This window comes from Mandrillus leucophaeus, unplaced genomic scaffold (genome assembly GCF_000951045.1).
Source record: "Mandrillus leucophaeus isolate KB7577 unplaced genomic scaffold, Mleu.le_1.0 Scaffold208, whole genome shotgun sequence".
In the NCBI taxonomy this organism is placed as follows: Eukaryota; Metazoa; Chordata; class Mammalia; order Primates; family Cercopithecidae; genus Mandrillus; species Mandrillus leucophaeus.
Window position 1 is genome coordinate 1948785 of NW_012102121.1, and position 13349 is coordinate 1962133.

Here is a 13349-nt window from a genome sequence, read left to right on the forward strand (position 1 = left end):
GCTTGGAAGTGAGGGTTTCTCCAGAGAATTCTGGCTGAGGAGTAATGTTGGGGAACGCTGGTGTGTTGCTTTTACTTAATCCTTGTTTAAGTTGTTTCACTTGACTCTGCCCCACACTGTGCCTGGTGCTTAGTCCTTTTTGGTCTCTGGTTCCCATTTTCTGGAGACTATACCTTCTGCCTCCTGCACAGGGTGGGGATGAATGGGGAATGTTTCACCGAGGGCTTTACTGCTCTGATCACTGACTGTGTGTATCTTTGCCTTATCCCAGTATTACCTGGTGCTTCCAGAGTCTGAGCCCCTCTTAGGGGTCCTAATGGGTTGATAGACTGACTCCCCCTTTTCTGCTTACTTTATAACTTCATTGCTGGCAATGACCATCCCTTCATTATCTTTCCACATTCTTAAATTTCATTGAAATAGATCACACCTGTAATCCCAGCATTTTGGGAGGCCGAGGTGGGAGGATTGCTTGAGCCCAGGACTTCAAGGCCAGCCTGGGCAGCAATAGTGAGACCTTGTCTTTGTTTTTTTATTTAAAAAGAAGAAGAAATATATTGTCCACTGCTACCCCCTTTCCTTTTATTGCTTTAAAGATGAATACAGTTTTAATTCTTTATTTTAAAATTATTTATTTTTTTGAGACAGGGTCTTACTCTGCAATCACGGCTCACTGCAGCTTTGACCTCCTGGGCTCCAGTGATTCTCCTGCCTCAGCCTTCTTGAGTAGCTGGGACTACAGGCATGTGCCACCACACCTGGCTTTTTGTTTTTTGTAGAGATGGGTCTCAACTATGTTGTCCAGGCTGGTCTCGAAATCCTCAGCTTAAGCAGTCCTTCTTCCTCAGCCTCCCAAAGTGCTGGGATTATAGGCATGAGCCATTGTGCCTGGCCTTTGTTTGTTTGTGATCATTTTAGTGGGCTTTTGGGAAGAAGAGATGGTAAAGACATTTGATCATTTTAGTGTGTTAAATGAAATTCTCCCTTTGAAAATTCTAATGGACTTCAATTTATTCCACAACTGTTGATGAAGACCAGTAAGTGTAAAGTCAAGAGCCAGGCCCTGGGGATTTAGAAATGGGCATGACATGGTAACTGATCTCTGCAAGCTCACATTAATGTAATGTGGTAAGTACTTTGCCAGCAGCGTGCCCAAAGCTCTGTGGGACTGCAGGTGGCAGTGTGCCTGTTGAGTTGTGCACACATTAGCAGTGGGAAAAGGAGGTGTATGGAAAGACTTGGTAGAAGCTGTCTTTAGGTTATGCTTGAGGTCTGCATAGGTATAGAAAGGACTGTCACCTTCTGAGGCCTGAGAGCATGCTCAGACTCTTCAGAAGCTTGAGCACTAATATTTGTCTCCTCTCACAAACTTACTTTCCCTCATATTTAATTTGGAAAGATTTCATAATAATTCTCATTTTTGTCTAGTTCTACTTGGTTACAAATACGGAGCACTTCAGTCATTGAGTATGAAAATCCCTTTTTATGCCAGAGTCAACCTTTGCCCCTCCAGGAACTAAATTTTACTATTCTTTTATTGAAAAAATAATGACAAATGGCTACCATGAATGCAGTTAATAGTGTTTAAAAAGTCATATCTATATTACTCCTAAGAGCATTATATATATTTGAAAATGGTACTTTGGAGTAAATAAATTTGGTGACTAACTGGAGAAACTAAACACTTACAATTTTGATGAGGGATCCTTTCAAACCTTGTCTGTCTGTTTGGGGTCTGCTGGATTAGCCTATTGCCTGTTTGATTCATAAAACATTTATATGAAGGGGACATCTTATTTTGTTTGTCCCTGTTTAAGGAAAGTATCCTCTATTAGGATAGATGATTCTTTAAAATCATCCATTTAAAATCAGTCATTTAATATCTCATGCATCTTTTAAAAACGTATAGCTATAATTGTAGAGCATGTACAATTAGTAAATATATCTTATTTTTTTCTTATTTATTTATTTATTTATTTAGAGACGGTGTCTCGCTCTGTCACCCAGGCTGGAGTGCAGTGGTACAATCTTGGCCGAGACCTCCACCTTCTGGGTTCAAGCAATCCTCCTACCTCAGCCTCCCAAGTAGCTGGGATTACAGGAATGCACCACCATACTCGGCTCATTTTGTATTTTTAGTAGAGATGGGTTTCTCCATGTTGGTCAGGCTGGTCTTGAACTCCCGACCTCAGGTGATCCACCCGCCTTGGCCCCCCAAAGTGCTGGGATTACAGGTGTGAGCCACCTCACCCGCTGTTTTTTCACTTAATTCAGATGCTTTAAATAATTAACAGTCATATGTTCATTATTTGCTAACCTAACACCCTGTGCTGGATATTTGGTAGGTTGACCCTAATATTTATTACAAATGATGTTGAGATGGATATATTCCTATATATAAATATTGGTTTGCATTATTATTTCTTTAGACTGGTTTCCTATAAATAGGCAACTGGATCAAAGAATCTGAACAGTTTTCTGGATTTATGCCATGTTTACCTAAAGATTACGAAATAACCAGTAGGGTGTGAGTACTGCATGTATGTTTAAAATAGATGTGATTTTTGTTTTTCTTTAGACGGAGTCTCACTCTGTCACCCAGGCTGGAGTGCAATGGCATGGTCTCGGCTCACTGCAACCTCCGCCTCCCAGGTTCAAGCGATTTTCCCACCTCAGCCTCCCGAGTAGCTGGGACTACAGGCACACGCCACCACACCAGCCTAATTTTTGTATTTTTAGTAGAGATGGGGTTTCACTATGTTGGCCAGGTTGGTCTCGAACTCCTGACCTCGTGATCCACCTGCCTCGGCCTCCCAAAGTGGTGGGATTACAGGTGTGAGCTACTGTGCCCAGCTAGATATGATTTTATTGACATTTGTAATGTGCAGTATTCTGGGTGTATGCCCGCATCCCACCAGCCATTCAGGAGGCATTATGAGATGGGCAGGCAGTTGAAGAATAGTCCTGACTCCTTCCTGGCTGGGGAACGTCATGTGAGAGCTGGCATTACTCTGTGGCTGTTGATATTCTCTAGCCCAGGTTAAAGCCTGTCTCTAAAGAGGGAGACACAATCTTAGACCTGCCAAGTGGCTAGATTGGTGTGATCCAATCCCTGTGCCTTATTGTGACTCTTGTAACCTAATGACAGCCCTGTGCTTGGGCTGCTGAGTGTGCTGTGGGTGAGATGATTAAGCACAAACAGAATGGGCTCTGAGGCCTATAGCTGTCCTGGCTTTCCCCAGCAGACTTTGAGGAGAGCATCTGGTTATATCTGTATAATTTCGAACTTGCTTCTAGGACAGAGGGCTTCCTACCACCTAACCATGACCCCCTCCCCCAGAATAAAACAAGGAAATACAAAAAAATTTTGTCTGAAACATCTTCCCTGGTCATCTTGAGACCTGTGCCAAGCTGTAAAAGGGCTTATGACCTCGTTCCTATGGTGGGTGGGTCCTTTGGCCTGGCAGTGTGCTGTCTTCGTGCCTTGGGCCTGATTTGTGATCAGAAGTGGTAGGGGAGTTATTCACGGGACTCTGTACGCCTATCAGATTGGGGTTACTAAGTTCCAGAGGCAGGGAGCAGGCTGCCTGTAGCTGGTGGGCGGGTCCCTAGAGTTCAGATTCAGTCTGTGGGATCCAGCCCAGTGTGGCTAGTATGCCTTCTGTCCCGGCGCTGTAGAATGGCAGCTTTGGCAGGAAGTGAAGCACAGTACATGATGTAGGGCAAAGGTGTGGAGTCCCCTCAAAACCCTGGGTTCCTGAACTGTCCATGCATGGGAACCACACTCACAGCCTCTGCCCAAGAGTAGAGACTTTGGGATAGATTAGCTCCAAAGTGGGAGTATTTGAAGTGCAGAATGACCCCTCAGAACTGATACTTCAGCCTGGGAAAGGGACAATTCTGGAGAGAAATCATTGCAGCCAGCTTCGACATCAGTCCTGGGGGCAGCCACAACTTCTTTCTTCAACTCACGCCCTGGAGATTTGGGCACGCAAGGGCCTGTGGTGGTGTAGTGCTTTCTCGATCACCAAGGTGGGACGAGGGCAGAGCAGGACAGCCACAGCTGCAGATGACCCCCAGCTTTTTCCCTTTCAGCTGGCACTCCCTCCCCTCTTCGTTCCTTTTCAGGATGTCAGGCCAGCAACCTGGCAGTTTCTTCCAACTCGACCACTTGTCTTGGGGCTTGAATAGTGTCAGAAATGCCAACCCCTGGACTAGGCTGCCTCAGTGACTTATTTGGGGGCCCAGGTCTTCTTGCCTTGATCTTGTTTTTCCACTACTAGGTCACCCCTGCTAATTTCTCAGTGTCACAAGTGCCCAACATGCCCAGCTGTCCCCAGGCCTATTCTGAACTGCAGATGCTGTCCCCCAGTGAGCGGCAGTGTGTGGAGACGGTGGTCAACATGGGCTACTCGTATGAGTGTGTCCTCAGAGCCATGAAGAAGAAAGGAGAGAATATTGAGCAGGTGAGTGGTTGGTCAGCCAGGAGGGCAGGCTCAGACCTGTGGAGCTGGAGTAGCGTCCCCCCCCGTCCTAGAGCCCCTGACTTGTAGCACCAGCCTCCTTTCCTGTGGGTTTGTGAGGACATGGGGCGTATATTGGGGAAAGCCAGCAGCCTTGGGAGCAGTTCTTCTTTTGGAAGCTATTCCAGGACCCAGGCCGAGAGACAGCTTTGGGAGAATTGAAGCTGTTCTCCAACTACCTCCGCTTTCTTTGCCCCTCCAAAAGGGGCAAAGCTAGGCTTGGGGTATGGTCAAATGTCTTCTTCCAGGAGTTTTCATCCTGTCATCTATGCCCAAAATGTTGAATAGGGTACTGGAGTGTTAGACCTTGGTGACATTTTCTGACTTGTGCTGTTCCTTAGAGTAGCCGCCTGCCCAGGCTGTGGAGTTGACATTCTGGTAGGTGTGTCAGCTGTGGCAGCAATTCCTTTGGAAAATGCCTACTCATGTTTAGAAGGCTGTGTCTGTGTTCAGTAAAGAGTCACTGGGGTCCTGTTGTGTTGGACACAGTCAAGGCACAAAATCAAATCCTATCCAGTACCTGACGGCCTGGGTGGGGTGGGGATCAGACTTCACACACTCCAGTTTGTTGAGGTCTCTTGGAAAGCACAGCAAAGAGTAGCAGTAGGTGCTAAATCCCTTGTTTCTTTTCTTAGATTCTTGACTATCTCTTTGCACATGGACAGCTGTGTGAGAAGGGCTTCGACCCTCTCTTAGTGGAAGAGGCTCTGGAAATGCACCAGTGTTCAGAAGAAAAGGTGGGAATCTTCACGCTTCATGGGAACCCTCTGGAAAGGAGGGACCAAGTAGTCCGTCCTGGTTTTTTCCCTTGGCCCACACACAACCTTTTTGCTTTGCCAGTGACTACAGGTAGAAGCACATAAAGGGCAGAATCTCCCAAGTATTCAGACAGGCCAAGGCCTGTGTTTGGGTTGGTGGTTGAAGCATTGGGTTGAAAACTTTAGAATCCCAGTGAAGGGAAGGGAACATTGGCCTGAGCTAAAAGCCAAACTTTTAGATGACTAGGGAGGGAGACTGCTGGACTTTTTGCCTAGACTGCTCTCTGAAGAGCAGCCATGTCTGGGTTCAGTTTCCTTCCTTGGAGGGAAGATGGATGTGGGTGGTGGGACCCAGATAGAGGTCGCAAGAGTGAGCTGGGACTGGGCTGACTCCTGAAGGTCGGTGGCTGTCACCAAACCCGTCTGCCTTGGCTTCCACCACAGCCCACCTCTGCTTGCTAGGGGACCTTATGGAGACTCAATCCATTCCGCTTTCCCCCAGTCCCCCACACACATACTCCTTCACTCGGCTGTGCTGTGACCCCACCCTTTTCTTTAATCTGTGTTCTCTTCTCTCCCTTAGATGATGGAGTTTCTTCAGTTAATGAGCAAATTTAAGGAGATGGGCTTTGAGCTGAAAGACATTAAGGAAGTCTTGCTATTACACAACAATGACCAGGACAATGCTTTGGAAGACCTCATGGCTCGGGCAGGAGCCAGCTGAGACCAGGCCCCGTCTAGGCCCTGCCGCAGAACCACCATCCCTGGGAGGCCCTGCAGAGCCCATCTGTGGGGAAAGAGAAGGGGCAGCTTCCAGATTTTCTTTTGGGGGTTAGAAGGTGAGATGTGGAGGTTGTGCTCGCCAGTCTCTGTGAGCCTAGGCCCTGAGCTGGGGAGGTGGGGAAGATTCGGGCAAGTGCCCCCAGAACTGTCCTGGCTCCTTCCATATTAAACGTATTTGCATTTTGAGAAGTGTCCTTCCCACCTCAGCCCTCCAGAGAGACTGCCCTAGTCTTTCTGGGGTCTTTATGTCCTCAGCTAAAGCCTGGCCTAGTTGCTGAGGGGCTGGGGAGATGGGGCGGGAGGGCCAGACTCAGTGCTGCTGTGGAGCTAGGTGCTTCCCCTTCCCCCGAGACTGGTGGACTGAACTCTAATCAAGTTGAGTTCAAGTGAAAGATTCTTCCAGGGTTTTATTTTTTCCCCTCCTAACAAAGTCTCATAGTGTTAACACTGGTTCTGCAATGTCTCTGAGGTGCAAAGAATGCACTTTTCCCTATGGGGCCCAGAGTTTGCCTTTTCTGCCAGGCAGTCACCACGCTTCCCTACCCCAGCCTGTTTCTTTTGGCTTGGTTTGGACCACAGTCCTCTGCTATCCAGGGTTTTAGAGCCCCTGCTCTAGGCAACAGTTGTTAGTTTAAGAAATCATTGGCCCCTTCCCAGCACACTGAATGGGGGAGCAGACAGGCCATGATTTAGTCGGCCAGCACTAACTCCACCTCTGTTCTCCTTGAACAGCTTCCCTTCCAGCCCACTGCTTTAGGATGACACAATGAATAACACCTAGTCATAGAAATCAGTCTCTTTGGTTTGTTTTGTATTATGTTGTACATCATTAAAGATCTAAATACAAAGGATATACAGTCTTGATGAATCTAAAATAATTTGCTAACTATTTTGATTCTTCAGAGAGAACTACTAATAAAAATCTAAAAGGTATGTCTTGGTTTGATAACTTCTTTATTACCAAGGCTGTTTTGTGGGAGTGGGGGGCCATGTGGTATATAAAGGGGTTTCTTGCTTAGATTTGCTGGGGATAGAGTAGGACCTAACCATTTTCTGTTTTGGAACTTTCTTCCCACTTTAGACCTGTCCCATTTTTTGGTTTGCAAAGGCAAGCCTAGACTGAGTCTTTTTAAACCTGACCCAGCTCTATCCACAGACCAAGGACTATAGGCCTTCCTGACTGTGGAGCTGGGATAGGCCGGACCTTCAGGGGGCTCACCCAGTAAAAGAGGAAGAAGCCCTTTTACTGTGAGCAGCCGGCATTTATGCATCATTTGCCACAAGCAGGACTGGATTTAAAACTGTCTCACCAGCTCTCAGTGATGCTGTTGTATGTGATAGAACAGGGTTCATTCCTAAAGTTTTTGTCCTTGACCTTGAAACTGTGCCATTGTCCCACTTGAGCTTTTGGCTAGATTGGGTCTTTTAGGTTTTTAGTGATCATGTGAGGAGAGGCCGCAGTGCCCTGGGGCCAGAAGCACCAATAAGGATGCCCCCTGGTGCTCAGGTGAGGCACTGTGAGGCTGACAAGGTGGCTGGGCCAGGCTGCTAGTGTCTCAAGAGAGCCATTTAACCCTTCTCTTGGCCTTTTAATTAAGCCCTCCTTTTAAAACCGTAAAAAGTTATCCTTTATCTGAAGGAAATAAAAGCTCACATAGTAATGGGTGTTCGGGCCAAAATTGTGACTCATGAATCTCCATTTGACCCAGAGTGGCTTTAAAGTAATTGGCACCTGGAGGCTACTTTGTCTTCCCTGTCCTGAGCTACTTCCTGCTAAAAAGATACACAGCAGGCGGAACTCGGCTGAATGCTTGTGTGTGAATTCTGTTTCAGAGGCCTCAGACTGTTGAACAGAGCACTCTGTGCCAAGGTTCCCAACACAGACCCCTGAGAGGCAGGGTGGCTGGGCAGGGTGAACTGGATGAGGACCAGGCTAGGAGATGGACTATTCCATGACGGGGCTGGCGAGTGAGGTGTCCCAGATAGGAGCCAGGAGGTGCCACGGAAGCATGAGAGTATCGGGCACTGTACAGAGGCCTTTCACCCCCACGAAAGTCAGGAGAAAAATTGATGTGTGACACAGGCACCCTCTTCTGTCTCAAAACTGGATTGCAGGAAGGGAAGGGAGCTGTATGTATAATGCCTGTCCCACATCTGCTGCTGTTAGTGACACATCAAGTCAAGGTTTGACCAATCTACATTTTTAAAAACGCCTCTAAATCCCCAAATCAATCTCCAAGGGCTGATGGGGCAGAGCTCACCCCACCCCTGTCCCCCAGCACCAATGTTTGAGTTTGGGCCAGTGTTTAGTCTTCTAAGTCAGGCACAGAATTCAGCTGGTGAAGCCTCTGGGCTCAGCATGTTGTCTTCTCTGACCTCTAGGCTACCACTGACCACCCCATCCTCTGATCCCCAAACTTAGAAACATCTTCAGGGTTATTAGACCCAAATATGTTCCCACAGGCAAGGGGGTCAATTAAGCACATTCTCTAGGCCCAAGGGACAGGCATTAGGTTCTTCAGCCTGGCCCACCCTTGGAGGGGCTCCTGTGCATGGAACTGAGGGAGAAGCTGGGACCTATGAGGCCATGTGGGGCTGGGGTGAGGCTAGCACAGGCAGGACCAGCGTGTAGGGTTCTGGTGTGTGCAGGGAGGACCTGGCAGAGGCTCCTCCAGCCCCTGAGAGCCCAGCACAGGCTCCTGCAGGGCCCCCGCTGTCTCGGCACAGGGTCTGGCTCTAAGACGCCACTGTTCCCTCAGGGGCTGCGGCGGGCCCGTGGCAGGTAAGATAGAGCTGCAGCTGGCTCCTCAGACTCTGGATGCACTTGGATTTCAGAACCATGATTTCATCCAACTGGGTCACAAAATCTTCAAAATCCTGAGAAGGAAACAAGGGACGAATACAGCTTTTGCTCTTGCTGGCGCTCTGCCAGATCTGCTTTTTTAGTCCCTCCTCTGGCAGGAAAGTTTCCGAACCCAGGCCACACTTCAGGCAGGAGAACATGTAGGATAGTTGCTATGGCACAGGGTAGGGCCCGCTGCTCTGCATTCGACACACTTTCCAAGCAGAGGAGTATTTTGTAGGGCAGAAGGGTATTTGGTAGAAATACCTACATGTGGTAGGCAGCAGACTGGTCACTGTTAGTCACAGGGAGGGGCCCCGACAAACCACTTGGAAGGCAGAGCAGCTAAGGATAGAAGCTGGAAACATTTTAGCCTGGGAAAGGCAAGTGTTGCACCATCTCCCCACCTGTACCTATACTCAAGATGTCTCAAAGGCGTGGCAAGAGGAGGGGCGAGGCCTCAGTCATGGTTAGTGTGTGCCAGGAGACCCTTTCCCCAGACACAGCCACAGCAAACAAGGATGACCATCAAATTAGTTGCAGGCTAATTCCCAACAGCCCGTGAGTGTCCAGCCAGGGCTACTTACATTAGAAGCCAGCTGGCTCATCAGCGTCTCCTCCTTGAAGCCAAGCTCAGCCATTTCATCCAGCTGTTCCTGGTGTGCTCGGATGACCACCTGCCTGGGAACACCAGAGAGAACACCGTGATCTTCCTGGCCTCCCAGCCTCTCCTGGGTAGCTTTCTGGAGCTGATCTCATTTCTAAGCTGAGAGCTGCCTCTGCCGAAAATGGTCAAGGTTTTGACCAAGGCCATCTTAACACCCAGCTCCCCCTCACCTGCTCTTTCTCAGGATTAGGTAAGGAATTACGGAGTACCAACGAGATACAGGGAGGGAGACGGGCTTCCCAAGCTGTCCCCTGCCGCCTCAGCAGTACTGAGGGGCAGGGCCGGGTGCTGCTGCTCTTCCACAGGAGCTGCCCATTTCCCACAGCTTCCCTGCAGAAAGGCTCTCAAGGTTGTGACTGCAACTGGCATACTTGGCACAAGATGGAGCCTATTGCTTGGTCTGCTCTCATTTCTACTTCCTGTGGAGGGGCCCAGGACCAAAGCAGAGTGTTGGAGCTAGAAGCAGACTGGCTCACCTGCATACCCCTGCATAGCTTCTCTTTGTCCATGACAAAACAGTAAGCTGGAGTGGAGGGTGAGTGCAAAAGGGGCTCAAGTCTTAGGGAAAGTGTCCAACTTACTGTGCTTGCTCCAGGGTGTGCTGATGGAGTGTCCCTGCAGAATTGGGAGAGCAGCTGGGAACCAAGGGAGAACTTGGCCTTGCTAAGCACCTTGAGATAGGCCTGGGTTTGAGCCATGTGACATTCTCACCGTTGCAGGGCAACTTGATCGGGTCTGTGGACAAACCAAACTCCTGCCAACCAAGCCTTGTAGGATGTTTTCTCTCCTGGGCCCAGAGCTGGTCAGTCATATCACTACTTCCTGTTCGTGGGGTGAGCGCAGGTCCAGAATGGGGTACCCCCATATGTATGGTGGAGAAGGACTTTCCTGGGAAACCCCAGGAGCCATCCAGCCCCGTCTCCTCTGCATCAGCATCATACTGCTCACTACCCACATGTTCGTGGGAGAAAAGTACAGTATCTCTGCTCTGGCACGCCTCTCCCAGGTCTGCCTCCCTGCCAGGCAGCTTGTCAGCTGGGTGCTGATGGATAGGTGATGGGGACAGAGCTGGAAGATCACCACCAGGCTTATTATCAGGGGGAGATGATGAGAGCCACAGGTGCTCAGTTGCTGAAGACACTGGCAAGGCTGCCTCTCGATCACCAGATGGCACTGTGTGGCCCACAACTGGGCCTCCTATGCTCTCTGCCACTAGACTGTGCATAGCCCCATCCTGGACCAGCTGCTCCAAGGGAGGAGACCCTTCATTTTCTGGGTTCTCCAGGAGGGACACGGTGAGGGGAGCCATGAGTCCAGAAGCATATTCAGCGTGCGTGCCTAACTGCCCCCTAGGGTCCTCTCCTGGGGCAGGATGACTGTTTTTTACAGCGTTGGTCACCTGGATTGGGCCGTCTGCACTTACTTCTCTTAGAGGTGTGGTAACTGTGTCTCTTTGGTCTGGGGATCCAGGAACTGCAATGTGGGACAATGAGAAAGTGAAACCATCTTCCTCAGGGGATGGCAAGTTGCCCTCATTCTGCCCAGAAACCTCACTTTGGGAGGCATCCTGTCTGAGATCAAAGGAAGAGCCTCCACCTCTTTCCTGTCTATATATGAAATCTACCTGCGAACAGTAAGGCTTCTCTGCCAGGCTGTCTCTGGGAGAAGGCCCTGAGGAAGTAGAGTTGTCTCTGCTCCAGTCCACGGGCCCCTTCCTTGGGCTGCAGCTGTGATCGAGTGCTGCTCTGCTGTGGTTTATGGGGTCCCTGGAGTCCACCCAGCTTTTAGTTAGATCTTTCTTGTCACCCGTCCTGGGGCTAGAAAACAGACTCTGCCGTCTTTCTGCCACCTGCTTCTCAGGACCCTGCCCCCATGTCTGGTGCAGGAAGAATGAATCTTCACTATTTTCCAGAGTGTTCCTTTGCTTTGTGGCCCTCTGACTAGAGACGTGTGAAAAAGAATCTTCACTGAAATCACTGTCATCAAGGTCCTCTACTTGGGCTCCATCATGGTTGTCAGAGTAAGAGTGGAACAGAGAGGGAGTCTCATTCGTGAGCTGACCCCCTGGGGGCCTGTACTGGCATAAAGACCTTTTCAGTGGTTGGTATTTTAACTTCTGTTGGAGGAGAGGTGGCTGTTGGAACTGCTGGTGATAGAAACGCAGATGTTCCTCCCTCTCCTTCTGCTGTGTCGGGATATTTGTCCAAGCTTCAGAGGCAGGCCTAGCAGGCGTGCCCCTCTGGTTGTCTTGACTGTACTCAGCTCTGTGGTGGGCACTGCCAAAGGAGAGCTCAACTCGCGACACAAGCTGCTTCTGTACTGGCTGCACGGTCTGCACTTTCTTGCACTTGGTGGACACCTTACCACGCACTAGGCCTTCTGGGCCTGAGGCCCTGCTTCCCCACCCAAGGGCAGTTTTGTTGCCCATTCGATTTTTCTCAGAGCAAAATGGTGCTGACTCTTCTGCCTTTTTTTTGACCAAATGTCCAGAGCGCACGGGTCCTTTCACAGGGCTAGCATGAATGACCCACTCTTGTGAAGGACTCCCTCTGGAGTCACCCCTTTTACCAGAGACCTTAGGTGCAGAAGCAAAAGGAATGTTGGGTGAGTGGCTGGTCAGAGGATGGACCTTCCCTCTTGTGGAGCCAGGGGCTGCCACTGTGAGTGACTGCTGAAGTCCCAGCTTGACTTTTTTGGGAGAACATTTGTCCCCTGACAAAACCCCAGGGGAGCTCTGAATTCGTTTTGGAGAGGAGTTTCCAGATGTCCGATTTTGACTGGTAACTGAAGTGTAACACTTAATGCCTTTCTTTAGTTCTTTGACCCTGTAAATAATCATTTTATGTTAAATGTGTATTTTCACACGTTCTGCAATTCCTTTTCTATAGCTTTCTGGGAAAACAAAAACCAAAGAAGAGTATTACAAGGATTGGGAGTTACTTCTTTACCTGGGATAGAATAAGAGGAAAAGGGAACATTCTGTTTCAGCATGAGATACCCCTCTGTACCTGAATGAAAAAGAGCAGTGTTGGCTGGCTGTAGTGGCTCACATCTGTAATCTTAGCACTTTGGGGGGTTGAGGCAGGAGGATCGTTTGAGCCCAGGAGTTCAAGACCAACCTGGGCAACATAGCAAGACCTCGTCTCTACTAAAAATAAAAAAATTAGTCAGGCATGGTGATGCGTGTCTGTAGTCCCAGCTACTTGGGAGGCTGAGGCGAGGAGTATTGCTTGAGCCCCGGAGTTCGAGGCTGCAGTGAGCCATGATCACACTATTGCACTCCAGCCTGGGTGACAGGGTAAGACTCTGTCTTTAAAAAACAAACAAACGAGAAAGAACAGTGTCTTCCCTGAGGATGTAAGCATGCACCCAACATTCTACAATCAGAAGAAGCCTTTTGGAAATCACCACAGCCCCATGTACGGGACAGGCCAGAGATGCCAGTCTCAGAAGTGCACTGTGTTCATGCAGGGCCCACACTGCTTCCTGGAGGGAGGCCAACTCAGGAGTCCGTGTCCACCACTTACCTGCAATTCCGCAGAGTCCTCTTTTTCTGCAAACCACCCCCTTTCAGGCTTCTCTGGAAAAACCTGCTGGTATCTCAGGAAGCAAAACCTCCAGAAATACGCAGGCTTGTGCTCATTCCATTAAGGGAAAAATGACTTGTCTATTCCAAGGGTTTCTCAACCTTAACACTATTGACATTTTGTACCAGATAATTATTTCTTGAAGGACGTTTAGTAGCATCCTTGGCCTCTGCTCACTAGATGCCAGTA

At 49.1% G+C, this 13349-nt stretch overlaps 2 protein-coding genes across 7 annotated transcripts in view; one reads left to right on the forward strand and one right to left on the reverse strand.

The window, feature by feature from the left end:
* UBAP1 (ubiquitin associated protein 1) overlaps positions 1-6997 on the forward strand; it is a 78450-nt gene extending 71453 nt beyond the window's left edge. For all 5 annotated transcript variants that reach the window (XM_011980037.1, XM_011980038.1, XM_011980036.1 and 2 more), the window contains 3 exons: positions 4284-4466; positions 5159-5260; positions 5865-6997. In XM_011980037.1, the coding sequence (XP_011835427.1) occupies positions 4284-4466; positions 5159-5260; positions 5865-6005 (426 nt within the window). In that variant the 3' untranslated portion in view covers positions 6006-6997. The remainder of the gene's footprint in view (positions 1-4283; positions 4467-5158; positions 5261-5864) is intronic.
* Positions 6475-13349, reverse strand: part of KIF24 (kinesin family member 24) — an 82501-nt gene continuing 75626 nt past the window's right edge. The window contains exons 11-13 of one of the 2 annotated variants that reach the window (XM_011980033.1): positions 10155-12398; positions 9494-9587; positions 6475-8941 (exon numbers count right to left, since the gene is read on the reverse strand). In XM_011980033.1, the coding sequence (XP_011835423.1) occupies positions 8801-8941; positions 9494-9587; positions 10155-12398 (2479 nt within the window). In that variant the 3' untranslated portion in view covers positions 6475-8800. The remainder of the gene's footprint in view (positions 8942-9493; positions 9588-10154; positions 12399-13349) is intronic. The other variant, XM_011980032.1, reaches the window with a different exon arrangement.